At 46.1% G+C, this 24,857-nt stretch overlaps 1 protein-coding gene across 1 annotated transcript; it reads left to right on the plus strand.

The window, feature by feature from the left end:
* Positions 1–3,631: 3,631 nt before the first annotated feature.
* Positions 3,632–24,785, plus strand: IL1RAP (interleukin 1 receptor accessory protein; the record flags this gene model as incomplete). The annotated part of the gene is given in 11 exon segments (XM_009870308.1): positions 3,632–3,812; positions 4,769–5,054; positions 5,817–6,009; positions 7,792–7,957; positions 8,960–9,031; positions 10,122–10,251; positions 10,803–10,939; positions 13,802–13,951; positions 14,873–15,016; positions 24,179–24,463; positions 24,466–24,785. Coding segments are annotated over 11 exon segments (2,064 nt in total), but the record flags the coding sequence as incomplete, so codon positions are not given.
* Between the last annotated feature and the right edge of the window lie 72 nt (positions 24,786–24,857).

Here is a 24,857-nt window from a genome sequence, read left to right on the forward strand (position 1 = left end):
ATAATTTAAGGCAGTAATGATTAATTCTCGCTTAATCGCTTTGTGTGACCAGCTTTTTCTGCCTTATTGACGCTGACTCTCACATCAAGCTAACCGCTGGCCTGGCTGTGCTCCCTGGCTGGAGGCTGGCTCATATCAGCTTTGCTTTAAGATAGTGCAGCAGGGATGGATGGAGAAAGTAGAAAGCTTTGGAGATAGTGCAGCCCCATCTGATGTTGCTGCTGAAATGATGTGAGGCAGAGGGGTCTGCCATGTCATTCCACCAGCACCATCGATGGCTTCAGGTCCTGGTTTGCATGCAAGGCAGGCCCCCTCCCAATATTAGAGATGATTAAGAAGGGCTCATCAGTCTGGCAAATGACAGGGTAATTTGTGCTGGCCTCTCATAAGGTTGCCTCTTTTTTTTTTTTTTTTACAGAAATTTTAATTAGGGGAAGCCTTTGTTCGTAGCCCCAGGGGAGGAAAGGGGTGGAGGTGATGTGGAGCTGGTAGAATTTTGGTGGTTGAAAATTTTTTTTAAATGGAGGTACTTAAAAAATGACTACATAGAACTGCCAAACTGTGAACAAAAAGGGGTGGCATTCCTTGATATTGCCTTGCTCTGGTTTTCTTTTTTGATCCACAGGTTAAGCAGTTTATCTCTTCTTGAAAAATCCAAATAATTGCACCGATTTCCTATTTGGTTTAACTGTGTGGGTGCTTGTAACGGGTGCTTCAGGAACATTTCAGAGGACATAAATCAGTGTAATAAGTGAAAAGTTGGGAGAGGTTTCCAGAAATATCTGCTTTCATCTTTATACAGCTGAGCAACATACTTTTTTTTTTTCTCCTCTCTTCTTGCATTTTCTGCTTTGCTTCTGGAAAAGCTTTGTTCAGCTTTGTTTGGCTTCTGAGAAAGTTTTAGGATGCCTGGTGTTTAAGGGTGTTGTAGTTCCAGATTCAGAAACAGGACAGACCTGGCTATTTCTGTAACAGAAAAGGTTTCTGTCCCTTGTACCAGTGGTAGATAACCCTATGAACATGGACTGCAATATACAGTCTGGGCAAGGAGGACATCTGAGGTTAACTTTGCCAGTTCACTTGGTTCCCAGCGTGCATCAGGGAGGAGCAGCAGCCCGCTCGTGTCTTTATTTCGGGGCGTATGCAATCAAGATGGGCATCCTTACCTGACCCTTGTGCCTGTGCTTTCTCTTCCAGTGCCGGAGGTGAGTGTTTCCTTCTGCCATGCAGCGTCCCTCCAGCCTGTATAATCCTCCTCCCTTTTGCCAAGCAGGGCAATGGAAATGGGACCTTTTCTTGCCTTTTTCCTTCATTGTCTGTCATGAGTAGGTTTTGTGGACCGTCAGCTGCCTTGCTGTGTGGGTACAGAGCACCCAGCACTACAAGAGGTCAGTACGTCTCATTGGTAAAGAGAAAGAGATGGCTTCTTTCAAAAGTGTTTTGCAGAGGTGTTTCTAGGAACATGCAATTGTGGGATGGTGGATTTTCAGAGAATTTTATTGTATCCCTTGGTTATGTGCATCATTCTTCCTCTGCCACAGCGTGGAAGGGGCCGTGGAGTTGAATACAGCTCCCTCATCTCTTCTTTGGTTTCCATTTGCTAGTGAGCCTCTGAAATCAGTGTGAATGGTGACCCCACTCTATTTAATCAGGAGCTGCTCTTAGCTCCAGTGGCTATTTTGTACAGGGAACATTTTGAGAGAGAAACTCACTTCCTAGGCTTAGGCATTGAAAACAAGTGTGAGTACATGGGCACAGCACTGTAGAAGTTAGTGCGATTTCCCACAATTAGAGCTGGGTCCTTGCGTCTTCTTTCAGATATTGTTACTGGAATCAGGATATATCAATATGTGTGTGTATTTAGACATAGTAATTTTTTTTCATAGTGGCAGCTGCTTTATGCCGATGAGGTTCAGTGTGAAGTCATGCACTTCTTTTTCAGGCTATCTCCAGTTTAGACTGTCACCCAAGTAGCTGCATGCCGCTGTTAGCAGCAAATAGGCTCTGAATACCCAATAAAGGTTCAAATAGTAGAAGGGAACAGAGTGTTGCCAGGAGCTGCTGGATGCAAATAAAATTATAGCAATAATAATGCAAGCATCCTCTCCACTTTACATGTGTGTGGGGAGTGCAGCTGCCTGTCTGGGCTTGACCCAGCAGGGTGGCAAGCACAGGCTACCATCTCGAGACCTCTGGCTGCTCGGTGTGACAGTGTTCCTGAAGACAGGAGAATTAGCGAGCTCTAAGACAGAATGTCCAGGTACAGCTCTTACAGTAATGAACAATAACAGTTGCCTCTTCTGCAGCTGAGAAGACAAAGCCCGTACATTGATTTTGAATAATCTAGGAAATAAAAAAAAAAAAAGGGGTTGTATTTATTTTCAAAAACTCATTCAGGTAGAACGGGTAAGTAGCTTTACAATTCTGATTTATGAGCTGTTGCAAAATGTGAGAGCTGTTCATGATTGCAAATTTCATTGATTTTTGACTCCAAGAGGTTCAGTGCTGTTTTAGTTTTCTTCCTCTGCAGTCCTGCCATTTGAAGTAATAAGGACAATTTTCATTTATGCAGTTTGAGAGACAGCAAAGTCAGGTGCCAGGAAGGGAACCCGGGTGTCCTGATTTACAGACCCAGGTCTGCTCTTTTCAGAGGGAAGGCCTTTATGAAGACAAATGCCCTCCCTACATGAATAGTAGTAAGTGCTTTATCATGCAATTAGCAGGCAGTCTCTGGCAGGCTTGTTTGTCCCATTTACCACTCTGTGGAAACTTCACTATGCCTCATCCAGTAGCTTGACTCCACAAGCATAAAGCAGCGTACTGGTTCCAGTTGGCCTTGACCATGGTGGTGACTGGTGACTATGCACCTTCCCATGGTATAGGGCTTCCAGTAGTGGTTTGGTCTTTCAAAATGAGCCTTGGCGCTGCCTGTGCTAGCAGCTGTACGGGATGACAATATGCACTTTTGAAAGAAATATTTAGATGTTTTTTCAGATGATGAGCGATGGCACTCTCCAGCCATTTGAATTTGGGGTTCCTACTGGCAAATACTTGCACTCTGAGTAGCTTCACTGCCTGCTCCTAGCCTAATTCATTCGCTTCCTCCAGAAGTAGCACTCTGTCATATGGGCATTGGGCGTACCACAGAAGGAGCAGTGCAGTTTGCATTTATGTTTATGTGTAAACCCGCCAGAAAACATTTCTATTCTTACTGGCCCAGATTTTTCCTCACTGTGACTAACCATTGCTGAGCCACGGGAGTTAGCATTGCTGCCTTTGAGCACTGTGGGTCATCTTCTCAAAGGTTTATCTCTTTGCTTTTTTTAATTAAGTATGAATTTGGGGCCAAGATACATCCCACTGTCTATTTAAGGAAGATAAAAAGCCAGAAATTCTGCTTTGGGCCTGTGAAGTCAGTTCAGAAGAATTGGGCTCAAAGAGCATATTGTGTTCTGTTTTTCCTCTCGCTCTGAGATCTTCTAGTATCTGCAAACCGGAGAGGCTTTGCAGCGTCGTCTCTCTGGGGTGGCTGTGATATGCTGAGACACTGCTCCGGGCGAGCGCTGCGGGCAGCACACCCCTCTCCTGCCTGACTCGGTTTGGGCTCTCAGACATCAGGCTGCTCCAGCTGATGCCTCCCAGCACCTACAAGAGGCACGCTGAGAAGCGAGCCGTGCCACGCTCAGCCTCGTCAGCGCGGGGACACGGGAGATGCAGTGACAGCAGCTTCTCCGTGTGTCTCAGCGGGCGCTGGCAGTGTAGGTTGCTCTCAGGTTTGCTGACACCCTGGTACTGTGCTTTGCTTGCTTCAAGTCCCTTTGTGACGGAGCATCCTGATGGGCAGGAGGAGTGGAAAGGAGCACTCGGGAGAGAAATGAGGTTTGACTGCTGTTTATTCTGGAGCTATTCACTAATGACAGGAAAAAATTAAGACTAAAAAGAGGAAAAAAGGCACCGAACAGTTGTTTTTTTGTTTTTCTGCTTTTTCCCTTGTGCTGCCCAGTTTCTATGTCAGACTGAGTCTGCTGTGAGCCACACTGAGCCTGTTGAACTGTGCCTGGGGATTGCACCTGGGGACTGCCTGGGGATCCCCAAGAGAACCTGCTGCCACCTCCTCCGTTCTGTCTCTTCTGCCCCTCAGCATCCATTCCCAAACTTCAGTATAAAGAGTCACTATGTGTCACATATTAGTGCTTGTACTCTTTGTGTTATCATAGCGTGCACAGATGCATGAATCCGTCACGGAAAAGACAAGTCCTTGCTCCCAGGACCAGCTGCTTCTGGCCGTGGCAATGGCCCATAGCTCTAAAGGAGGATTGATGCTCACATTGTTATTTTTTTTCCTCTCTTATTTCAATGCCTCTGTTTCCATCTTCCCTGTCACCGTGCATGGATGCACACACACTTCTAGCATTGTTTTCATCCAAATTTTATCTTTCCACACAAGATCTTAGAGTTGAATTTTCTTGGACCTCTCTAGGAAGCTTAGTGTTACGTGGGAATATCCTGTCCTTTCCTCCTGATGGGGGATAGATAGCTTGGAAGATACGTAGATGTGCAAATGAAAGTGGAGGTTTTCAGGTTCTCTGGAAATAAACACAATATTCTTGCTCTGCTTTTTAAAAGCTCATTTTGTTTTCACTGAAAATGCTACGGTTTTGCCTCTGATTTTACTGGTGACAGTACCAAGGGCTGTGGGGCATGTGGGCAGAACTGGTTTTCAGCTATAGGCCTGCTAGCTCAAGTACCTTGTTCTTCCTGGTTGCAGAACGCTGCGATGACTGGGGCGTGGACACCATGAAGCAGATCCAGATTTATGATGGGGAACCTGCCAAGATCAAATGCCCACTTTTTGAGACCTTCTTGAAGTACAACTACAGCACAGCCCATTCTGCTGGCTTAACTCTGATCTGGTACAGGATCGGGCAGGACCGGGATCTGGAGGAGCCCATTAATTTTCGTCTCCCGGACAATCACATCAGTAAGGAGAAAGACACCCTTTGGTTTTGGCCTGCTCTTCTCAATGACACCGGGAATTATACATGCATGCTCAGGTAGGTGGTGTGGTGCAGCTTCTCTATGTCTTCAGCGTAATCAAAGGACTTTGATGAAAGCGGGGAAAATTGTGCTGTTAGCACCAGATCTTTCTGTAGGGAGAAGACCATTTACATAAGCATTAGTGGGAAAAGAATGTTACAATTATAAAGCTGCTCAGTGCTGAGCCAATTTACATCGTAATAATGCTTGGAGCCTTGCAAACATTAATGAGCATGCCTCTCCTTGCTAGCTGCAAGTGTCCATGAAAATAATACTGCTGAGCCCATGGCAAAATCCACAGGCACTCACCATTAAGTAGTGATCTGTATGTCTAGAGTAAAAATAGCTTCAGATGTGCAGGGGTAATGTTTTGACTGCATGCTAATTTGGCAAAGATTCATGAGATTCAGACTTCTAGGAAATTAAAAGTGTCTCTAAGTATGGTACAAAATGAACATAACATCTGCTATGCGCTGAACACAAGAGTTCTTTTTGATCTTCCTCGCATTGTCTCTTGTTCATCGTGTCTTTGACCCTATTATCTGCTTTACCAGCAGGGGAGTGGATGTTGCTTGTTAGTCATCTTTATAGGCTTTTGTGAGCTAGTGTGGCCATCTCTCATGGTGTTTTCTTTCCCACTTACAAATGAGTCAGCTAAGGCTGTATACACCTCATCAGCACTATGATGCTCATTATTGCAGATGCGATTTTTATTTCATTCCACTGCTGCAGGAGCAAACAAGTTTCAAGTAATCAGCCCTATCCTTCTCTGTCTTTAGAAATACAACCTACTGCAGCAAAGTTGCATTTCCCTTGGAGGTTGTTCCAAAAGACCAACACTCCTGTGTGAGCCGTTCCATAAAACCCATTGAGGAGTTGTTCTACTTGGAGCATGCCAATGAGAAGATCGTATGTCCAGATATTGATGGGTTTTACCCTGCTAGTGTTACACCAACTGTCAAGTGGTACTTGGTAAGAGGGGGCTTATTTGGGCAGTGGGGAAATGCAGTGTTGTACTTGAAAAAGCAATGGTTGGCCTGAGAATCATGAAGCTATGTTTCGCAGTCTTCCCGCTGATGGAGCTGTTAATGAAGCTTTACTAATTTTAAGAGCTTTGTTTCCATTGAGTTGAAGGGTAAAACTGCTCTTGGAAGGGAATGGAGAGCTAACACTGAAACTTTTTTTAACCAGTGTGCACAAACAGAGGATACTGTAGCATGAGGTGGAGAATACTCTAGCATGAAACAGTTCAGCTCTGGGCAATATACCTGATCTGCTGCCTGAGCCAGTCACTATTGCTGTAAAGGAAACTGTGATTTGTATTCCTTCTTCTGTAAAAAAAAAACAAACAAAAAACCAGAACAAAGCAACTACCTGCTAATGACAATAACGTCCTTCCCCAAATCCTCTGAGGTCAGGAAATGAATTTGTACGTCAGGCCTTTGTAAGGACCATGGGTACCCTGTTTGACACAATCCAGCAAACCTCTTTCCTGAAGATGGAGATATTCCTAACCCACCCTCTGTACTGCTCTGATAATTAGGCTGTCTCTAGCCATCTTCAGGCTCTTGCCTACAGAATTACTGCTCAGTTTTATTAAATTTTGACCTCAATGTTTTTCTCTAGGTGGATGCCTTTAGTCAAGAGAGAAAAAGAATTCTCAGGGGTTGTGCAGCTGGAGGGTTATGGGGCTGGATTATCTAACTGCTTATAAAGTGCTTTTGGATTTCTAGATAGAAGCTCCTGTATAAGGGAATTTAATAATAAAGTTGGCAACAAATATATCTGCTGATTAAAAAAAAAAAAGCCACACCAAAAGAAAAAAAAACAACAACTCTAAAATCCTTCAGGAAAAACTTTAGTCTTGTATCCAAGAGGAGCAGTTTCACTCCAGTAGTTGAAATGCTTTACTTGTACCATTCATTGAAATTCACATCTCAGCAATCAGTTAGCACAATTAAACAGAAAAGCCCCATGGAAGTAATTTCTCAGACAGCAAGTCATCCTATGCCTAATAAAAATCATTAAAAATGGTATATGACCCCTGTCTTAAACTGCCCCATTAGGATATATCTGATTGGGAAATGTACCATTCAGAAATAATCTCGTAGAAAATGTGTACATCTTTGGGTTTTATGACAATCAAGATGTCATCTGCATAACCCCTTTCTGAAAAGGGAAATCTAGTTTGGTACTTGGCAGAGCTTTCCTGCCTTGCCTGACAGAAATAGAAGAGTTATTAAGGTTTCTGTACTATAGATTCTCATTTACCAGTTATCAATTTTGTGGCCTTGTCCTCAGCTGAAGTCAGTCAGGGTAGTTTGATTAGTCCTGAAAGAGTTAGACCCACTGACATCAATGGGGTACATGTCCTTTAGTCTTAGTATCCGTTTGTGAGTACGCAATAATTTTCTTCCCATCTCTCTTTTTAACTTTTACTCTCCACTGCTGAGGTGCTCACCTTGGATGCAAATATATTTCTGGATCAAAAAGATCTCTTTCATAAAATTGTCTGCATTTAAAGTGCGATAAAACTGTTAGGGTCATCTGCTTCATCATCTCCTTTTTGAGGTGAACGTACCGGTTTGTATTCCAGCATGCTCGAAGTTTGTGGGATTTAGGTCTGACCTACATCGCAATCCCAAGTATCATATTCATAGTTTAAAATTAGATCTTTGTAGTAGCATTTAACCAATATTTAAACCATAAACCTTTTGAATCCCAAATCTCAAGTGTTTTTTTGCCTGACTCCAGAACTGCAGCTTGGTGGATGCCTTCAGTGAACGATACCCCCAGGGAACCAGGCTTGTCATCCACATTGTGCGGAGCGCGTATAAAGGGAATTACACTTGTGTTGTGACATTCAAGGACCATGGAAGAACCTATAATCTCACCAGAACCATAAAGATGAAGGTGGTGGGTAAGAATGACTTTAAAATATGTAAAATTGAATTTGGATAACTGGAGAAGTGGTAAAAACAGACAGAAGAATCCGTCACAAGATCCGAATCCGTCACAAGATCCATTTGTGGTTGTGGATCTGCATTGCTGAATCTGTATTACTCAACTGATGTGATAGATTTTTGCTTGCTGGGGTCAGCCTCGTGTGACTGCCCAGAACGCGTTGCACTGGAGGTCCTACCCACCACCATGTCGAGTGCCCTAAACAGCGCAGAGAATGACCAGGCTTGGCTGGTGAGACACAGCCCGTGAGATGGCCAGGGCTACCCTCTGCTGGCAGGTGGATGCATAACCCTGGCACTTATTTTTTTGTGTCCGGTGCCCTTTTCTCATCATTATTTGTGAGACTGTCTCATTGTAGCCAACTTGTCTCAGTCTTCTTGCAATCTCACAGCCTCGTGTGCTGAGGTTGAGACTGTTACTCAGCCAGCCAGGGCTCCAGTTACCCAGCCCAGTGCTTGGATGGGTCTATCCCAGGCACAGAGCCTCAGCCTACCTGGCAGAGAATTGTGGACAGAGCTTAAGAACCTAGTGAACAACAGAGCACGTGCTGAGTCCTGTGGCAATTGCTGCTTGAAGAGCTGAATTAAATGCTTGTGACAGGAAATGATGTTTCTATTTTGATTTTCAGAAGCAACAATAAAAAGCAACTGGTACAGGTTGTGCACTGTAGGAGATGTTGAGTGGGAGATGAGAGGGATATGGAGCTCTTCTGATGTGAGAGGCCCAAAAACTTGTATTTAGACTTACCTAAACTTCAAAGGAGCCTCAAAATCTGAGTTTGGCCCTAAATTTGGGGATGAGGGTTAGATCTTTGCATGGAGTTGCAGCAGGATTGTATCAACAGTTAGACTGGGGCACGTGCAGCAGGGTATGAGGGCATCATGTGCGAGTCTTCAAGGACCCCAGGATCTCATGAAGTCCGGGTCCCCATGATGGGGCTGTCTGTTCTCTCCCGCAGGATCTCCGAACAGGGCCTTGCCACCACAATTCACCTCTCCGATTGAGGAAATTGTCTACGAAGTGGAAGCAGGTAAATTGCAATGCTCGCTGCTACTGCTGCCCTGGCAGCCTTCCTGCTGGGATGGGGACTGCATCCCCAGCCCTTGCCCTTGCAGAGCACATGAGCTGCTATGAGTTACCTGGTAGACAGTGAGTGTGGGGCTAGTTCTCTGCCAGGATAGGAGAGCACAGATATAAAAGGTTGGTTTTGCAAGCATAAATAAAGATATTGAGGCACAGACATGCAGGACTGCAGCTGCAGAAGCAGATGAAATGGAGACACTCAGCTGCTTAGGGAAACCTTAGGGAGACCTTGTCTCAGCCCTGTCCTTGGCTGTGGCTTGTTCCAGCCCTCCCTCATTCGGCCTCTCAGTGGCTTCAGCCTGCTGGCCACTGCTTGCTCATCTCCTCTCCCTTTTTGGCTGCTTACTTCCTAGTCAAGGACAGCTTTCCTTTTGCCAGCCTCACAGCATTGTGTAAGGGGGTGCCACACCCCGTCTCCCACCCCATCTGTTTAGACTGATAGCTCTTTGGAGCAATTCCCTATATTGAATGGATCACGTCCCATCTAATAAAAGTGATGCCAATGATTAGCAGCAGAGTCTTCGCCTAAAAGTCAGACTTAAACATCAGACTTAAAATGTCAGACTTCTTCCATAGACACTTTATAAGATAAAATCACTTACGGGCTGATCACAAAGCTATTCACACCCTCAAGCCGATCTTGAGGGGAAGCCTGAAAGAGTATTCTCGCACCAAAATGCTCTTGTGGGGCTGGATCCTTTGCTTTATGGCGTCTGTCTCCTGTGCAGGGGGACTGATTAATACTGCCTGGCTTTCTAAGGAAGTGATTGGCATGGAGCATCCTTTTGTGTGGGTCACTTGGTGCAGTCAAGGAATTTGTAACACGTTTGAGAAGGCAGGATATTTTTTTCCTATGTATTCAGCTGTGATAAACACATCCAGGGTGTTAAACTGTTACCAGATGTCTGAAGGTGGATGCTGACCTCATTCCCTCCTGAAGGGAGTGAGAGCTCAGGCTGGTAGGATCACTGGAAAGCACAAAAGTCAGAGTTATGCTGTTCCTGCTTTGCAATACCTCACCATGGTCTTCTTTCCAGGAGAGGACCTTGTTCTGCCCTGCGAGGTCTTCTTCACCTTCTTGAAGGACTCCCGGACTGAGGTGTGGTGGACCATAGATGGTAAAAACACAGATGACATCACAGACTCCAAGATAAAAGTGACACACAGGTAATGTAGTAATGTGAACCTTCATTTGTATCTAAAGTCCCGTTTCCTAGGTGCTGAATTACATGCAGAAGGCAATCGCTGCTCCAGTCGGTTTGCAAACCTACGTAGAAAAAGAAAAAGCGAAAGGAAGCACTATTATCCCCATTTTGCAGATGATCAATTCAAGTAGAGGGAGACAGAGTGATTCATCCAGGGTTGCAAAGGGAATGTGACGTGGCCTCTGCATACTGAGTTCATGAGATCTTGTTGCTTTGTAAGCAAGAACTTTATTTCTGAAATGCAGTGTAACACAGCTGCAATGAGAAAATTGAGTGGCAAAATAAGTATTAAGGAAAACCAGATAAAGCAACAGCTGCAGCTGTATTAGAATCTGAAATGTATATCGATTTATATATTTCAGCTTAACTGGCTTTGTTTTAGGTTTTGTTGTGGGTTTTTTTTTTATGAGAAAGAATCGATTTACGTCAGGGAAAGGAATACTTGTCACTAAGAACTTGTTGCAGTTTCACATATGTGATGCTCTAGTTTTTCTCTTACAGTGAAATTACTAGAGATTTTGAAGACAAAACTATCATAAGGACTCTAACAGTTGCAAAAGCCACAGCAGAAGACTTGAAACGGAATTATACTTGCTATGCCAGAAACGCCAAAGGCGAGGATCATAGCCAAGCCATAGTGCGCATGAAAGGTAAAACACTTGCAGAGCATGGGTGTGAAATGAGGTGTGTTCAGAGAGGGCTTCCTGCTCTGCCTTGAGCCTTTCCCTGCAAAACAGCAGGGGAACAAGTAATTCCATCAGGCCTTTTTCCCCAACACACACTGTTCTGCACGCACTGCTGTATTATATTATTGCTGTCATACTGCATCGCTTCACAGTATCACAGTATGCTACGGGTTGGAAGGGACCTCAAAAGATCATGTAGTCCAATTCCCCTGCCAGAGCAGGAACACCTAGATGATGTTACACAGGAACGCGTCCAGGTGGGTTTTGAATGTCTCCAGAGGAGGAGACTCCACAACCTCCCTGGGCAGCCTGTTCCAGTGTTCTGTCACCCTCACTGAGAAGAAGTTTCTTCTCAAGTTTAAGTGGAACCTCTTGTGTTCCAGCTTGATTCCACTGCCCCTTGTCCTGTCATTGTTTGCCACCGAGAAAAGCCTGGCTCCATCCTCATGACACTCCCCCTTTATATATTTATAAACACTAATAAGGTCACCCCTTAGTCTCCTCCAGACTAAAGAGACCCAGCTCCCTCAGTCTTTCCTCATAAGGGAGATGCTCCACTCCCTTAATCATCTTAGTTTCTCTGCGCTGAACTCTCTCCAGCAGTTGCCTGTCCTTCTTGAACTGGGAGGCCCAGAACTGGACATAATATTCCAGATGCGGTCTCACCAGGGCAGAGTAGAGGGGCAGGAGGACCTCTCTCAACCTACTGGCTACTCCCCTTCTAACACAGCCCAGGATGCCATTGGCCTTCCTGGCCACAAGGGCACATTGCTGGCTTGTGGTCATCCTGCTGTCTACCAGGACCCTCAGGTCCCTTTCCCCTACACTGCTCTCTAACAGATCGTTCCCCAACCTATACTGGAACAACTGGGGTTGTTCCTGCCCAGATGTAGGACCCTACACTTTCTCTTGCTGTATTTCATCAAGTGATTTCATCAAATGAGACAGTCTCACCATGATGCTCTGTGATTTTACTCCTTGCTGTGATGATGCTCCGGTCTATATACAGCCATCTCAGCATGGATGCTATGGACTGATCCAACTCTATTCAGTGTAGATTTTTTCCTGCATCTTTATTTCATCAAAGATTTTGTTCCTGTTTCCCTGACCACCTCTCAGTAGTAAGAACTTAGCCCTTCACTATAGGTGTGTAAGGCTTCCTGATTAAGGTGGATATTTCTGCCTCCTTAGCAATGTCATCTAGAGCTTCAACACCTGCTCACTGTAAATTGGACCTCCCCTTCCGCGAAGGGGCACTGCCCTGCTTTGTGTAGCTCATGCCAGACACCTTCTTCCCCCACTCTGCCCTATTAGCATGGGAAGGCTTACTGAGGTCTTTACTGGAAGAGCTCTTTCTCTTCCTTCTTGATACTTGTCCTCCTTCCTTTTCAGTCCCATTTCTTTGAGACAAACCTTTTCATCATTAGGAAGGAACAATAGACCAAACACATAACTGAGAAGGGTTGAAACCATCTGCCAGTGTGTTCATCCTACATACATAATTCTTCTGAGGTGATAACATTTGTACATGTAACGGAAGCGAATATAAATTCTTCACCTTACTTCTCTATACGGCAGTACCTAAATGCTGTTTCCTGGAACACTGATCTCTTCTTCCTCTGTCTCCTCCTGGGCAGTTGAGTGGGTTTGCTCTGAGCAGTCCTGGTTACTCACCTCCCCTCCTTTCTGCTCTGTTCCACAGCAAAATGCAAGAACCATCCCCAACCACTGCTGGCAGAGCAACCTTAAGCTAAGCTCACTGCAGAACATCCCACTGCGCATAGGAACATCAAGCATGCCAGAACCTATCCCCTCAGCACTTGTCGTCCAGTTTTTAGCAAGTAGCTATGTATGTTGGCTCCAGCTCCTTCATTACATTAAGTTATATACATTTCCCTGATTTTTCTGGATGATTTCCCTCTCCTTCTCGTGTACTTCTGCTGCTCATCACCTAATGAAAGTTGTTAAATTCCTTCTGTTTTCTTTTTTGTAATTCAGTTTCTAATAAAACTTCTTAAATCTTGGAATTTGGTGATGTTTCCACTCACTGCTATTCTTTTATCATGCAGTTTGCCACTGTGCGTGTTGGCTGCTACCTGAATCACCATAAAAGCAGTTGCCCAGGGATACAGTTAGAAGAGTTATTTTCCATCCCTAGTACAAAGAAGCAGCAGTGGCGTGACAGACACTGTCTGAGTTGGAGGGGTGAACCTGTGATGTTCTGGCTTGATGTCCACAGATTGTCCTATTTGTTTGCAAGCATTACGGCTTTTCTTTAATGAACGCTGATTCTTCTTTCCTGGTAGAAAACAATCAGGTCGTGATTAGTTATATCCTGGGTGTCGGTCTGGGACAAGCCACGAGAACTGTGTGTGTGATGAGGAGGGAAAACGGTAGCCATTGTCTTTATTTTGCTGCAGATGAGCTTTGGTTGGCTCTCCTAGAAGTAAGTGCTGTTGTGTTGCCCCAAGACCTTGCACATACTGCTGAGAAGATCAGTTCATGAACTGGCTTTGGACTGTGCGGATGGTTTCTGTCAAAAGGTCATTCTACCATCTGGCTACTCCGAGGCTCTCGCTCAGAGACAGAAGTCCAGCCTGTGCTTTGATTTACTCTGTCAACCTAACAAGACCCAGTAACCCAGAATGGGGATTCCAGGGTGGCCAGCCATCCTGTGTCCTGCCAGAAAAGCCTTGGCTTGGCCACCTTCCTCTGAAGGGCCAGTTTGGCTCTTGGCTGTTCCTCTATGATGTTTGGCTGCATGTGACACAAGCTCAAGCCCAGCCTGTTCTGTAAACCAGACTCCCTATTTCTTTCCAAACCCAGTTGTAGCACCGAAGTACACCGTGGAGCTGGCCTGTGGACTGGGGGCAACCATCCTGCTCATTGTGGTGCTGATAGTCATCTATCACGTTTATTGGCTTGAAATGGTCCTCTTCTATCGGGCTCATTTTGGAACAGATGAAACCGTCCTAGGTAAGGAGTTAAAGGAGTTAAATGTTTTATCCTGCCACAGACCAAACCCTTCGTTTTCATATAGGAATTTTTATATTAGCTATTTTTAACCCTCTTCACAGCCTAATGACATTCTGACCTTCCTTTTCTATACCTGCATTCAGTTGTGTGGGTCATTTTAGAGCAAGAGGAGTCAGGTTTAGGACTGGGAAAAGCAGAGAGAAGTCCTCTCTATTCTCTCCAGAAGTGAAGCATGGACATGTCAGGCTCTCTGGGGCACTGCCCTGCTGATGGCTAGTTGTTTCATCCAATCTAGATGGTCAAGATAAGTCATCAAGTTTCAGTAAGTCCCTGTTTTCTCTGGTGACTCTATGTAAGGATTCACAAATCCAGGGTGATTTGCTTTAAAATGTGTTAAGGCATCCAAAAGAATGGATCTGGAAATCACCCTTCTGTCCTCAGTTCTTCTACAGCTTCCCTGTGCTAGTGAGTTCATCTCTTGGGACTCTGAGCTGAGATTTCTTCCTCTGAGGAGCGTGTTTGAGCCCTTGCAGCTTGTGGTGTGAACTTGCCAAGGGTGGCTCTTGGAGGGCGTAGGCAGGGTGCAAGTCTCTGTCTGGTGGGATTGCTTATATGGATTGACAGCAGGGAGAGGAAGCAACGCCAGAGATGTTAAAAGACAAAAGGACCCTGAACTGAACGGGTTGGTCATCTTGCTGTGGTCTCAAGCCTCTCAGCAACCCAGGAGTGTGAGTACCTGTGTGTTCAGGGTCGTCAGAGCAGCAGCGCTGCTGTCTTGTAACTATGGAAATCGATGAGTCTTAACCTGGGCTCAGAGAGAGCCTTCGCGTCTGCTTTTCCCATGAAGTCAAAGGCTCAGCGTGTGCAGTATCACGAGCATCTCTTCTGCTGTTTGTGTTTCTCTGCACTCCCAACGCTCAGACGGGAAGGAGTACGATGTGTACGTGTCCTACGCACGCAATGCGGAGGAGGAGGAATTTGTGCTGCTGACGCTGAGGGGAGTCTTGGAGAATGAGTTTGGGTACAAGCTGTGTATCTTCGACAGAGACAGCCTACCTGGGGGAAGTAAGTATTTCGCAGGGGGCTGTGCTCTCTGCGCATCCCCTCTGTTGTTTTTTGGGCTACTGATAATTGATCGGCCTTGGCCTATCCAGTTTAACCTTATCTTTTGGGGTTTTTTCCCCGTCTCAATTAATGCTCTCTCTCAGTGTTTTCTGATGTTTTTGCTTTACATGACAATGTTGCAGATGCTCCAGGACATAAAAAAGGCTGCAGTGGGCAGGTGGTGGTTGCTGGTCGTTTCAATTGCTCTCTGTAGGAGTGATGTGTGGGAGTGATTGATCTATCAACATGAGGGAACCGGACCACCAGCCTTCGTACAAACCCTCTGAGCTGCCTTAAAAAAGGGGATTAAAGTCAAGGTTAAAAAGGAAAGAGGCAGGGGGAATGTGATACTGGGCCAGACTGTTAGCTCGCAGAGGCCTGTAAAAAACATGAGTGTCTCCTTCAGGGAGGTGTAGAGAGCACTGTGCCAACATCAGCAAGAAGATAACGTGCACTCCCAAAAGGCTTCCTGCTCACCCTCATTAATTAGAGAGTCTGTGTCTACCACGGCATATGATTAAATTGTTATGATTAAGAGTACTCTGTTGCAGGTAGAGAGACATCTCTTCACTAAGGTGTAAATTTCTTTCACTGTTTCAGCTAAATCATACAAAGTTCTAGACACAGCGTCTGCTGGAGGGATGCAGGAAATCACCAAGAATGGAAGTTTGTGCAGCTCTCCAGATACACATGCCGATACAGATACACATACAGTTACACAGATGCCACAGCCAGGGCACAGATCTAGCCAACACTCAATTTCCAGTGTCCTGGGGGCTGAGTTGGCTGTATGATCCCTGATGGCTACTAAAAGTTCAAACCTTCTGCCAGTGCAGATTGCCCCACTTTGTACTGATGGGCCTTGGGTCAGGACCCCACAGATGATGGAACCTGTGCTGATAAAGTTCATTGGGGTCCCTTCAGGTAGGACAGGAGGGACTGCTGGAGCCCCAGCCTAGCTGCGTGTCAGAGGAGCAGAATCAGCCTGAGATCCGATATCTTTATCTCCTAGATCGTTGCCAGGACAAAACACCTCTAAGTTTGAGGTCTTTGCATGCTTCAGGGGACAGGGAGACAGCTGCAGTCCTGCTGCTGTTCCTTCTAGGGAGAGCCTGAATGATGTGGGAGGGCACCCTCCGGAATCTATTTGCTTGATGCCAGTGCCAGGCTCAGAGCAGGTTTGCTCTGGGCTGTTCTCACCAGTTGTTTCTCAAGACAACTCCTGTTTGCTCTGCTGTTTCTTGCCATCCTTCCCATTTCCTTTTGGAGGGTCTCATTTTCCTCCTAGCACAGCTCTCCTGGGCTCCCAGCCCTTCACCCTCAATGTGGCAGTCACTGCCAGCCTCAGTCCAGCACCAGCCCTGCGGAGCTCGTCATTGCACTGCCGTTCGCAGCGCTCCTGGGGCTTCCCCGTTGCTTCTTAGCTAGGATTTGACTAATCTTCTTCTTGGGCAAGGAAATAGCTTTTGGCAGCTGGTGTCATGCCTCCAGAGTGTGCATCTGTGTCACGGGTAGAGAGTTATGTTGTCCTTGATGAAGAAACAGTGGGAGATGGATTATCCTGTGAGTTTGCTGACAGGAATTAATCGAACATGCTTGACAGCTAAATGAAGTTGCCTGTCAGCATTATTTTATTCTCTGTTGTATTTTCTGACTAGTCAAGGGTGTTTCTTTGTCAATGAAGTGTGGGAGGTCCTGCAGCAGAGAGTGCAAGCACTAGGGTCCACACTTACAAGGAATTTTCACATTAATCACAGAAAGGTGCCCAAGGACAGTCTACCTGCAGATGTTAGAAAATCAAAGGGAATCCACAGTTACTGTGATATGTCTCCAGCTCAGAGGGTCTCAATTTTGAGACACTTCATTAGAAGTCCTCAGAGCAGTTTACTTTGTCACTTCTAGAAGCACTCAAATCTGCTTTCATTAATGACAGCAACAGGAGCAGCTGGATGAAGAACAGGCATTATGATGGTAGTATTTCTGAAGGAAAGTAACCCATGAGGACACTGTGTGTTCGGTGTGGGGCAACCAAGGCAAGAGCTGTGAAAGGATTACCCAGGGTCATTTTGGACGTCTGCCAGAGGAGGATGTAGCTGTAGACACTTGAGCTTCCTGATGCCTCTTCAGGCCGAGTCTTTCCCTTGAAGTCACGTGTTGCCCACCTGGCATCTTTCTTACTTTGCTCCAGAGAGCCTATTCTTCCAGTCTTAGTAGAGGGAAGCTACATCTGAGCCTGCCAGAGCAGCCCTCTTGGCCACATGGCATTCTCACAGTATTGGGTGATGTCACTGACACATACTACAGTGCCTTTTAGATGTAGCTACCTCAGGCATCTCTGCATGGCGTGGGGAGGAGGAAACATGTTTGTAGGCAGCCTGGGGCTGGGAGCAGAAGATGTCACTGTATGGGGCAGTGGGTACCGGCAATGGTGTAGGAAGCCCTACTTGGAATTGGTTGCAAGGCTGGGAAGCACCAGTGTAGTTCTGGAGAAGGTCTCTAGAGGATTTTATTGTCCCCCTCAAGAGTCACATGGTGTCACACCAGCAGCTCAGCAGCATGTTCTCAGCCATCACTAACCACCTCAATGTTTCTTTCTCCCAGTTGTCACAGACGAAACCCTGAGCTTCATCCAGAAAAGCCGGCATCTGCTTGTTGTCCTGAGCCCCAACTACGTCTTGCAGGGGACACAGGCCCTGCTGGAGCTCAAGGCTGGCCTAGAGAATATGGCCTCCAAGGGCAGCATCAAAGTCATTCTAGTGCAGTACAAAGCCATCAAGAAGAGCAAAGTGAAGGAGCTGAAGCAGGCCAAGGCGGCCTTGACTGTCATTAAATGGAAAGGCGAGAAATCCAAGTTCCCAAAGGGCAGGTTCTGGAAGCAGCTGCAGGTGGAAATGCCAGTGAAAAAAATTAGCAGGAGTTTGAGCCTTGATGGGCTCATGCGTATCCCTGAAAAATGTTTGACGCCGTCAGAAAACAAACCAAACCAAACCCCAAACATCCACAAGTTAGGCCAGGAAGTGGGAATGAACTCGTGGTTTTTGCCATGAAGGACTATGTCCCAAGCATTTTAGAGGACGGTCATGCCTCACTGCAGCTTTTCGACTGCCCTGGCAGAAGAGAGACCAAAGATGCATACGCCTCTTTTCTGCAAGCGCATGTCCTTGTCATTAGCTACACATGCCTTGTGCTCAAGGTCTAAATTTGGGCTATCCAGGTGGATGCAGACAGCACCTTGTGGTAGCATGGTATTTGTGTAGCCAGTACTCCTAGATCTGGTTCCTATGGGACTGTCATTAGGATCCAGGACAGAGCTCCTTTCCTCTCTTAAGTGGCTTCACTCCATCCTGGTTATTGGTTCCTGTTGAGGAGGTTGGGGAACAGGTTGAAAGGTGACTTCATTGTATAGACCCTTTCATACATGTCCCAGCTATAAAGCCCTCATCACTGTGGGATCACAGATTTCTCCTTTGGTAAGGGGAGCGTAGACTCTTGAGGCTCCTTATCTTTGCTCCCCACGTTTCTGCATTCAGATAGTTTGGCAATGTGAAATGGCTGTTACAAAAGCTTTTAAAAACTAACAAAAAACCCCTCTGCTAGGTGATATTTGTATTGTAGCATTTCTTCTACTAAATGGTCAGTCTCTGTGATTCAGCACTCCCCAGAGTACCCCAGATCCTTCAGGGCTGTAATGCTCATAATCTGGGGGAAATCTCTCGTTCATACAGGCCAAGGAGCGTGTCTGAGAGATACCTCTTAGCAGAGTAAACTCAGGGATTTCAGAAGCACTGCAAGGGACCCCAGTTTACTACTGAACGCACCTACTGTCTCCATGCTGCTGGCTGGGGGAAGGCATTATGCAAGGTGCTGCCAAGGCCTCTGGGGTGACACTGGGTATGTGTCCAGCTCCCCAGGAGACACTGCAAACTTCTCTGAACTTATTAAAAACCACTAGCCCTGTCCAGCTGGGTAAGACTATGAGGAAAGGCTGAGTGAGTTGGGGTTGTTCAGCTTGGAGAAGAGGAGCTTTGGAGAGACCTTATAGAGGCCTTCGAGTACTTAAAGGGGGCATAAAAGAAAGATGAGGACAGACTTTTTAGCAGGGCCTGTTGCAACAGGATGAAGGGTAATGGTTTTAAACCAAAAGAGGCTAGATTCAGACTGGATGTGAGGAAGAAATGTTTTACAATGAGGGTGGTGAAACACTGGAACAGGTTGCCCAGAAAGGTGGTGTCCCTGCAAACGTTCAAGGTTGTGTCGGACAGGGCTCTGAGCAACCTGATCTAGTTAAAGATGTCCCTGCTCACTGCAGAGGGTTGGACTAGGTGACCTTTAAGGTGCCTTCCAACTCAAACTGTTCTATGAACGCTCAGTGTTTTCTGGGTATGAACAACATCATTTGTAGTTCAGGGCTCAGGTTTAAACTAGCCTTGGCATTACAAAGCAAATCTTTACTCATCTTGTTTCCAGCCCACAGCTGTAGAACAGAGGATGTGTCTCAGCTTCTGCAACATTTGCACTAAATGGAAATATAAAAAAACCCCACTGAGTACCAGTCCTTGCTTCAACAGGGGGCAGCAGGCATAGGAGGGGGCCTGGTGAGTTAACCCCCAGCAGACAGGCTTTTCAGACCAGGGAGGGGAGTGTCCCTTCCCTTGTAGGACAGACCAAAGCACAGCAGGGCCCTGGCATTGACTGGTACTGTTGTTCACAAGGTACATAAAACTACAAACTCTGGAGGTGTCTCTATACTCCTGTAGCTCCCAATGCAGGTGCCTGCCCACTTAATTGTGTAATTCAGTATTACACACACTAAGTGCATGCTTATTTTTTGTTGATAATGGTTGCTCCTGAGTCACTTCTGACTCATGCTTTCGCTCTGTTGGTGTCCAGTGGATGAAGCATATCCATTCATAATGGCAGTAAAAAAGCACTACAATTTGGAGTCTATGCACTATTCACCAAGCTGAGCAGGGAGGTTTGAGAGCATCCCAGTAAACAGGCTAACCTTAAAAGTGTGGGGCTGCATCCTGGCATGACTAAAACCCCTTGCTCTTAGCATCTTACAATTAATAAAGTTAATTACAGGGTGGTAGGGAGCTGCAGCCACCGATGCCATTGGACAGATACTGTACAAATATGGAACAAAAAGAGCTGCTTTCTCACCTTGCTCCCCACTCCAAGTAAGCTTTGCTTTAAGCAGGTGACAATGCAGTCAGCTTCACTGAAGGTAGTAGAGCCCCTCACCTGCTCAGAGGTGCTTAAAAAGCTTTCCTATTAATGAGTTTTTCTACCGTGGCTGGCTGTGGAGGGTCAGAGCTGCTTCCCACACTCCAGAAAGCTTCATTTATATAAGATAGCACCCAAACCCATGCTCAGCTTTGTGAAACCATTGCAACCATGTTATCTTGCCCAGCTTCACCTTTTTGTTTGTGTTTTCAGTATCTCTGTAATTGGCTGCTGGATCTGCAGACGGAGGGAAGGCCCTGAGGCCAAAGCAGAACTGTGTTAAACTCTTATTTGATTTTTAAAAACTAGACTCAAAAATATGCATAAATTCAATTAACATTGCAGACCTTACTATGTCACATCTCACTTTTGGCTGAGGTACCAAGAGAACTTCTGCTGATGTTTTAGAAAGTCTGATTATTTTAGGAAGTTAAATCCACCTAATCTATTTTACTGATTTTATTCAAAGAATTTTCAAAAAAAAAAAAAATAGACCAGGACTTTCTCTGGCTCTGCTGCCCCAGGAGCTTTACCAGTGGCTTTGCTGGGAGCTGTCAGGCCAGGGGTAAAGCCCAGTCCCAGCTGTAATACAGACCTGCAAAACACCTCAGATATGCCTTGCCATTTCATCCTGTGCCGCATGTGGTTTCCATTGTGGGATTCTGTCACAGCATCTGTCTAGTTCAGTTGATTCATTTGAGTTTCTGTGCTCTAACCTAACATTTATCAATATGCAGCTCATGCAAACCTCCTCATTGTTACTTCACGGGGAAACAGTGTGGCACAAGTTGGAAAAAAAATCTTCCTCGCCACGTGCCATTTGATGTTGTACAGCTCTTCCAGATTTTTCCCTTCTCTTTTCTGTATGTTTTTGCCTTTGTGTTACTTGGCCTGTGAAGTGTCAGTATTATTTTATTTTGCTTTTCAATAAAACATTTTTGTTTTTGTATTTCAGTCCTTGTGCATTTCTCATAAGTATCATTTTCCTCCCCATTACATCTGCGAAGGGCTGTCAAAGAAAGATGACTGTGTGTAGTCCAAGCATTGAGAACATTTGGGGACATCTCCTTAGATGGGAGCATTTTCCTCTCTATTTCATGGTGTGCCTGTGGAGATGCTGAGGCACCACCACTGCTACCAGGGCCACGCAAGCAGAAACACGGTGACATGCAGCATTCAAGTGTCACCCAGCAGTGGACATGCACACACAGAAAGTCTCTGACCTGAAGAGCCCTCACTCGGCAATCACAGATGGAGAGATGGGAGGGAAACACCATTCCTTTGCTTGGGAGACCAAGCCAGAGTGTTGAAACAGAAATCTTGGAAATCTGCCCTAACCACAGAAATGAAACTCATTCTTAGGTTTCCTTTCAGGTAGTTGGGTAGAAAATGTCCCTTCAGCTTCATATTTTCTCGTCCAAACCACTTTCTTGGCTTTTTCCCTTGTTTCCATACTAGCAGGTAAGTTGAGAGAGTGCCTAGCTCTTCCAGACCACTAGCGAAATAAATACTTGTGACCTTCTAGGGATCTGGGGGCTATGGGGACCTATGGCCCCACGGGTTACATTGGGCTGGGACAAATGCATGTCTCATAATCCTCTGTTACATCTCTGGGGTGTGTTCAGGTAGACAAGTAAACCAAAAAAAATATGCAGTGTCTTCACAACCACGTAGTAAAGGTGGAAGTTTTTTAGTATAAAGCAGATAGCTGAAAGTATCAAATTCCAGCTCTGTTGGTACCCAAAATCCGTAGCTTTATTGCTGCCTGTCCTGTCCTGTGCTGCTGGTGTCGCTGGGAGGGACCATCCGGCCTGCACACTGTGAAGTGACTACCCAGAATTTTTCATGAGCTGGGAATACATTGTAAACTGAACATCGCAAGCTATCCCAAGCTGTGCCGGCCAGCCAAGTCTGGATGCATCCTATTCTCAGGAATAAAATATATCTTTGGGAATTTGAGCATTTTCCCTGCCTAAAACTGTTACGTGTTGCAAATTCAAAATTGATTAAAGAAAACCATCAGTGTTAGCTCAATCAAAACATTTCATTTCAGCAGTGTTGGAATCACCCACATTAATTGAGCCTGTGCTTTTTGATCAGGCAGGTAGGATAGGAGACCTCCCAGGGGCTGCTCCTGCCTACATTTTGCCATGATTCTGTGATTCCATTTTCCCAAAGAAAGAGCTTTCAAACCAGCAAAGCAGCTTTTTCTTCTTCCACAAAATGTCGAAGCTTGTCTGATTTCAAAATAGATCTCAATCAGCTATAGAAAGGGTTGAATGAGGACTGGACGCAGTAAATTCGGAGATTGCTGCCAATTCTTTGTGCCTTTGAAATAAGGTGGTAAGAATGTTTCATAGCATTAAGTGACAATTCTGACAGAACTGAGTTCATCTACATTTGGCTTCAGTTGATCGGTGTTTTCCTATGTCTGTCACAATGGGCAGAAATCCCTCCAAATTTTGTATACAAGAAAACAATGTTCCAAATAGTTTGTTTTAAACCCTAGTATTATGTTAAAGAACCAAATGGTGCCTTACTTTCTCCATTAGGAGACTATTGTTCATCTGGTTTCCCTTTCCCAAGTTCCTGTTTCCAAATAATCTAGTGACAATGAGTTTTACAGCTAGTCATATATCTCTGGAAAAAAATAATGTTCTGTAAAGTATCAAGATGCATTCAGGTACAACAATGCACCTTCTTCTGTGAGGTAAGAAGACAGACAAATGTTGGAAAGAATAAGAGGCATTGCCATTGCAGGGAAGGAGCAGTATTTTTATTTATACGAAAGACGAGGGCTCCACTAGCAGGGAGGGAGAGGATTCTCCAGACTGAGGAACTGATGCTTTAGAGGTGCAAAAGGTGATGGAAGCAGCAGGGAGCTCTTCTCCCCAGAACATCTCTTTGCAAGCCATTCCTGTAAGGTATTTTCTTGCCTGAGTATGCAAGAGCTCTTACTCCAGTGCTTCTGGTCCTGCCTGAATACCACATTATCCTCAGGTGTGTCCCTGCACCATCCCAGACACCAGCACTCATTAAGTGGGTGGGGATTTTTTCAATTTTTACAGTTCTGTTAATCATATTGGGTTAATTTGCTAAGTGCTGCAGCCCTATTAATTCCAATGCTTTCTACTGCTCACCCATTAGCCATGACACCTTTAATATGCTTACAGCATCCTAAGCCATAGATAGAAGCCCAATGACATCCTTCAGGTTTGCTGCTTTTCAACATACATAATAAAAGATGCTGCCCTTGCCTGGCACCATTCCAGCCAAGCATCTTGCTGAGCTTTACAAACTGCAATTAATCCCCAGAAATCCTTTGAAGGACAGTATTTTCACCCACCCATCACAAGTAGGGGAACTGATGGAGAGGCTTCAGGCTGACATTTTTGCTTTCTGAGTTTGGAGGGTTCCATTTCTGGATGAGAGATCATGAGAGGGAGAGAGGTGGGTCTTGGGCTTGGCAGTGCGAACTGTGGCGTGATTACAAGATTGTTTCACTTTGTTCTCCCCATGCAAAGGGCTGCCAGAGCTGTGGGCAGCCCCAGCAAGACTCGCCCTTTATCAAATGCCAGCCTTGCCCTGAGTAGCAGTGATGCCGTGCAGGGCAGAAGTCAGAGTACAGCCCTGGCTTATCCTGGCTTCTCATTTACCACTTCAGCCTTCCCGAAAAACTTCCCAAAAACCAACTGCAAAGCAAAAATGCTGCTATTGCCCCTGTAGTCCCTGCCAGCAGGAGCGTGGGCAAGCTGAAAGTCGCTGGGTTTGCATCAGGTTTCCCTCTGTGGGAAGGGGGAATCTGTGCAGGAATGTCACCAAACTGCTTCCTTCAGCTTTTCTCTCCCTGCTCCCTCTCCCTTGTGCACCTCAATTCCTCTGCCCTTGCGCTCTTAGATACCACCGAAGCCGTTTTCGACTTCATCCAGAGGAGCCGCAGGATGATTGTGGTCCTGAGTCCTGATTACTTGACGGAGAAGAGCATCAGCCTCCTGGAGTTCAAGCTGGGCATCATGTGCCAGAACGCCATCGCCACCAAGCTCATTGTGGTTGAGTACAGGCCGCTGCAGTGCACCCACCCCAGCATCCTCCAGCTGAAGGAATCCGTCTCCTTCGTCACCTGGAAGGGGGAGAAGTCCAAGCGCTCCGGCTCCCAGTTCTGGAAGGCTTTGCGGCTCAAAACGGGAGCAGCATGACCGCCGGCACCGGCTGGAACGAGAGCTGCTCCTCCCAGTCGGACATTAGCCTGGATCCCATCCAGAGGAGAAGGAGCCGGTTGAAAGGGCAGCCCGACCCACGGGGCGCCCCAGCTGGGATTTTCGTTCCCGGAGGGGTGGTCCCAGCCCCCGAATCAAAGGCCAAACACCGAGCCAAGCACTTCTTGACGTGCCGGTGTTGTGGGACCTATTGCGATGGTGGCAGCAGACTCAAGCGCAAGCACCGGGCTGTGGCTGAGCCCAGGTGGGACCCTCATCTCTGCAAGCCGGGCTCGGGCAGGCCCATGGTGCAGGGGGTTCAGGGCAGAAGTCGACCCGAGCCCACCCCAGCACCGACCCCTGCTCTAGCCCTCTGCCAT

Source organism: Apaloderma vittatum, unplaced genomic scaffold (genome assembly GCF_000703405.1).
Source record: "Apaloderma vittatum isolate BGI_N311 unplaced genomic scaffold, ASM70340v1 scaffold4795, whole genome shotgun sequence".
NCBI classification, from domain to species: Eukaryota; Metazoa; Chordata; class Aves; order Trogoniformes; family Trogonidae; genus Apaloderma; species Apaloderma vittatum.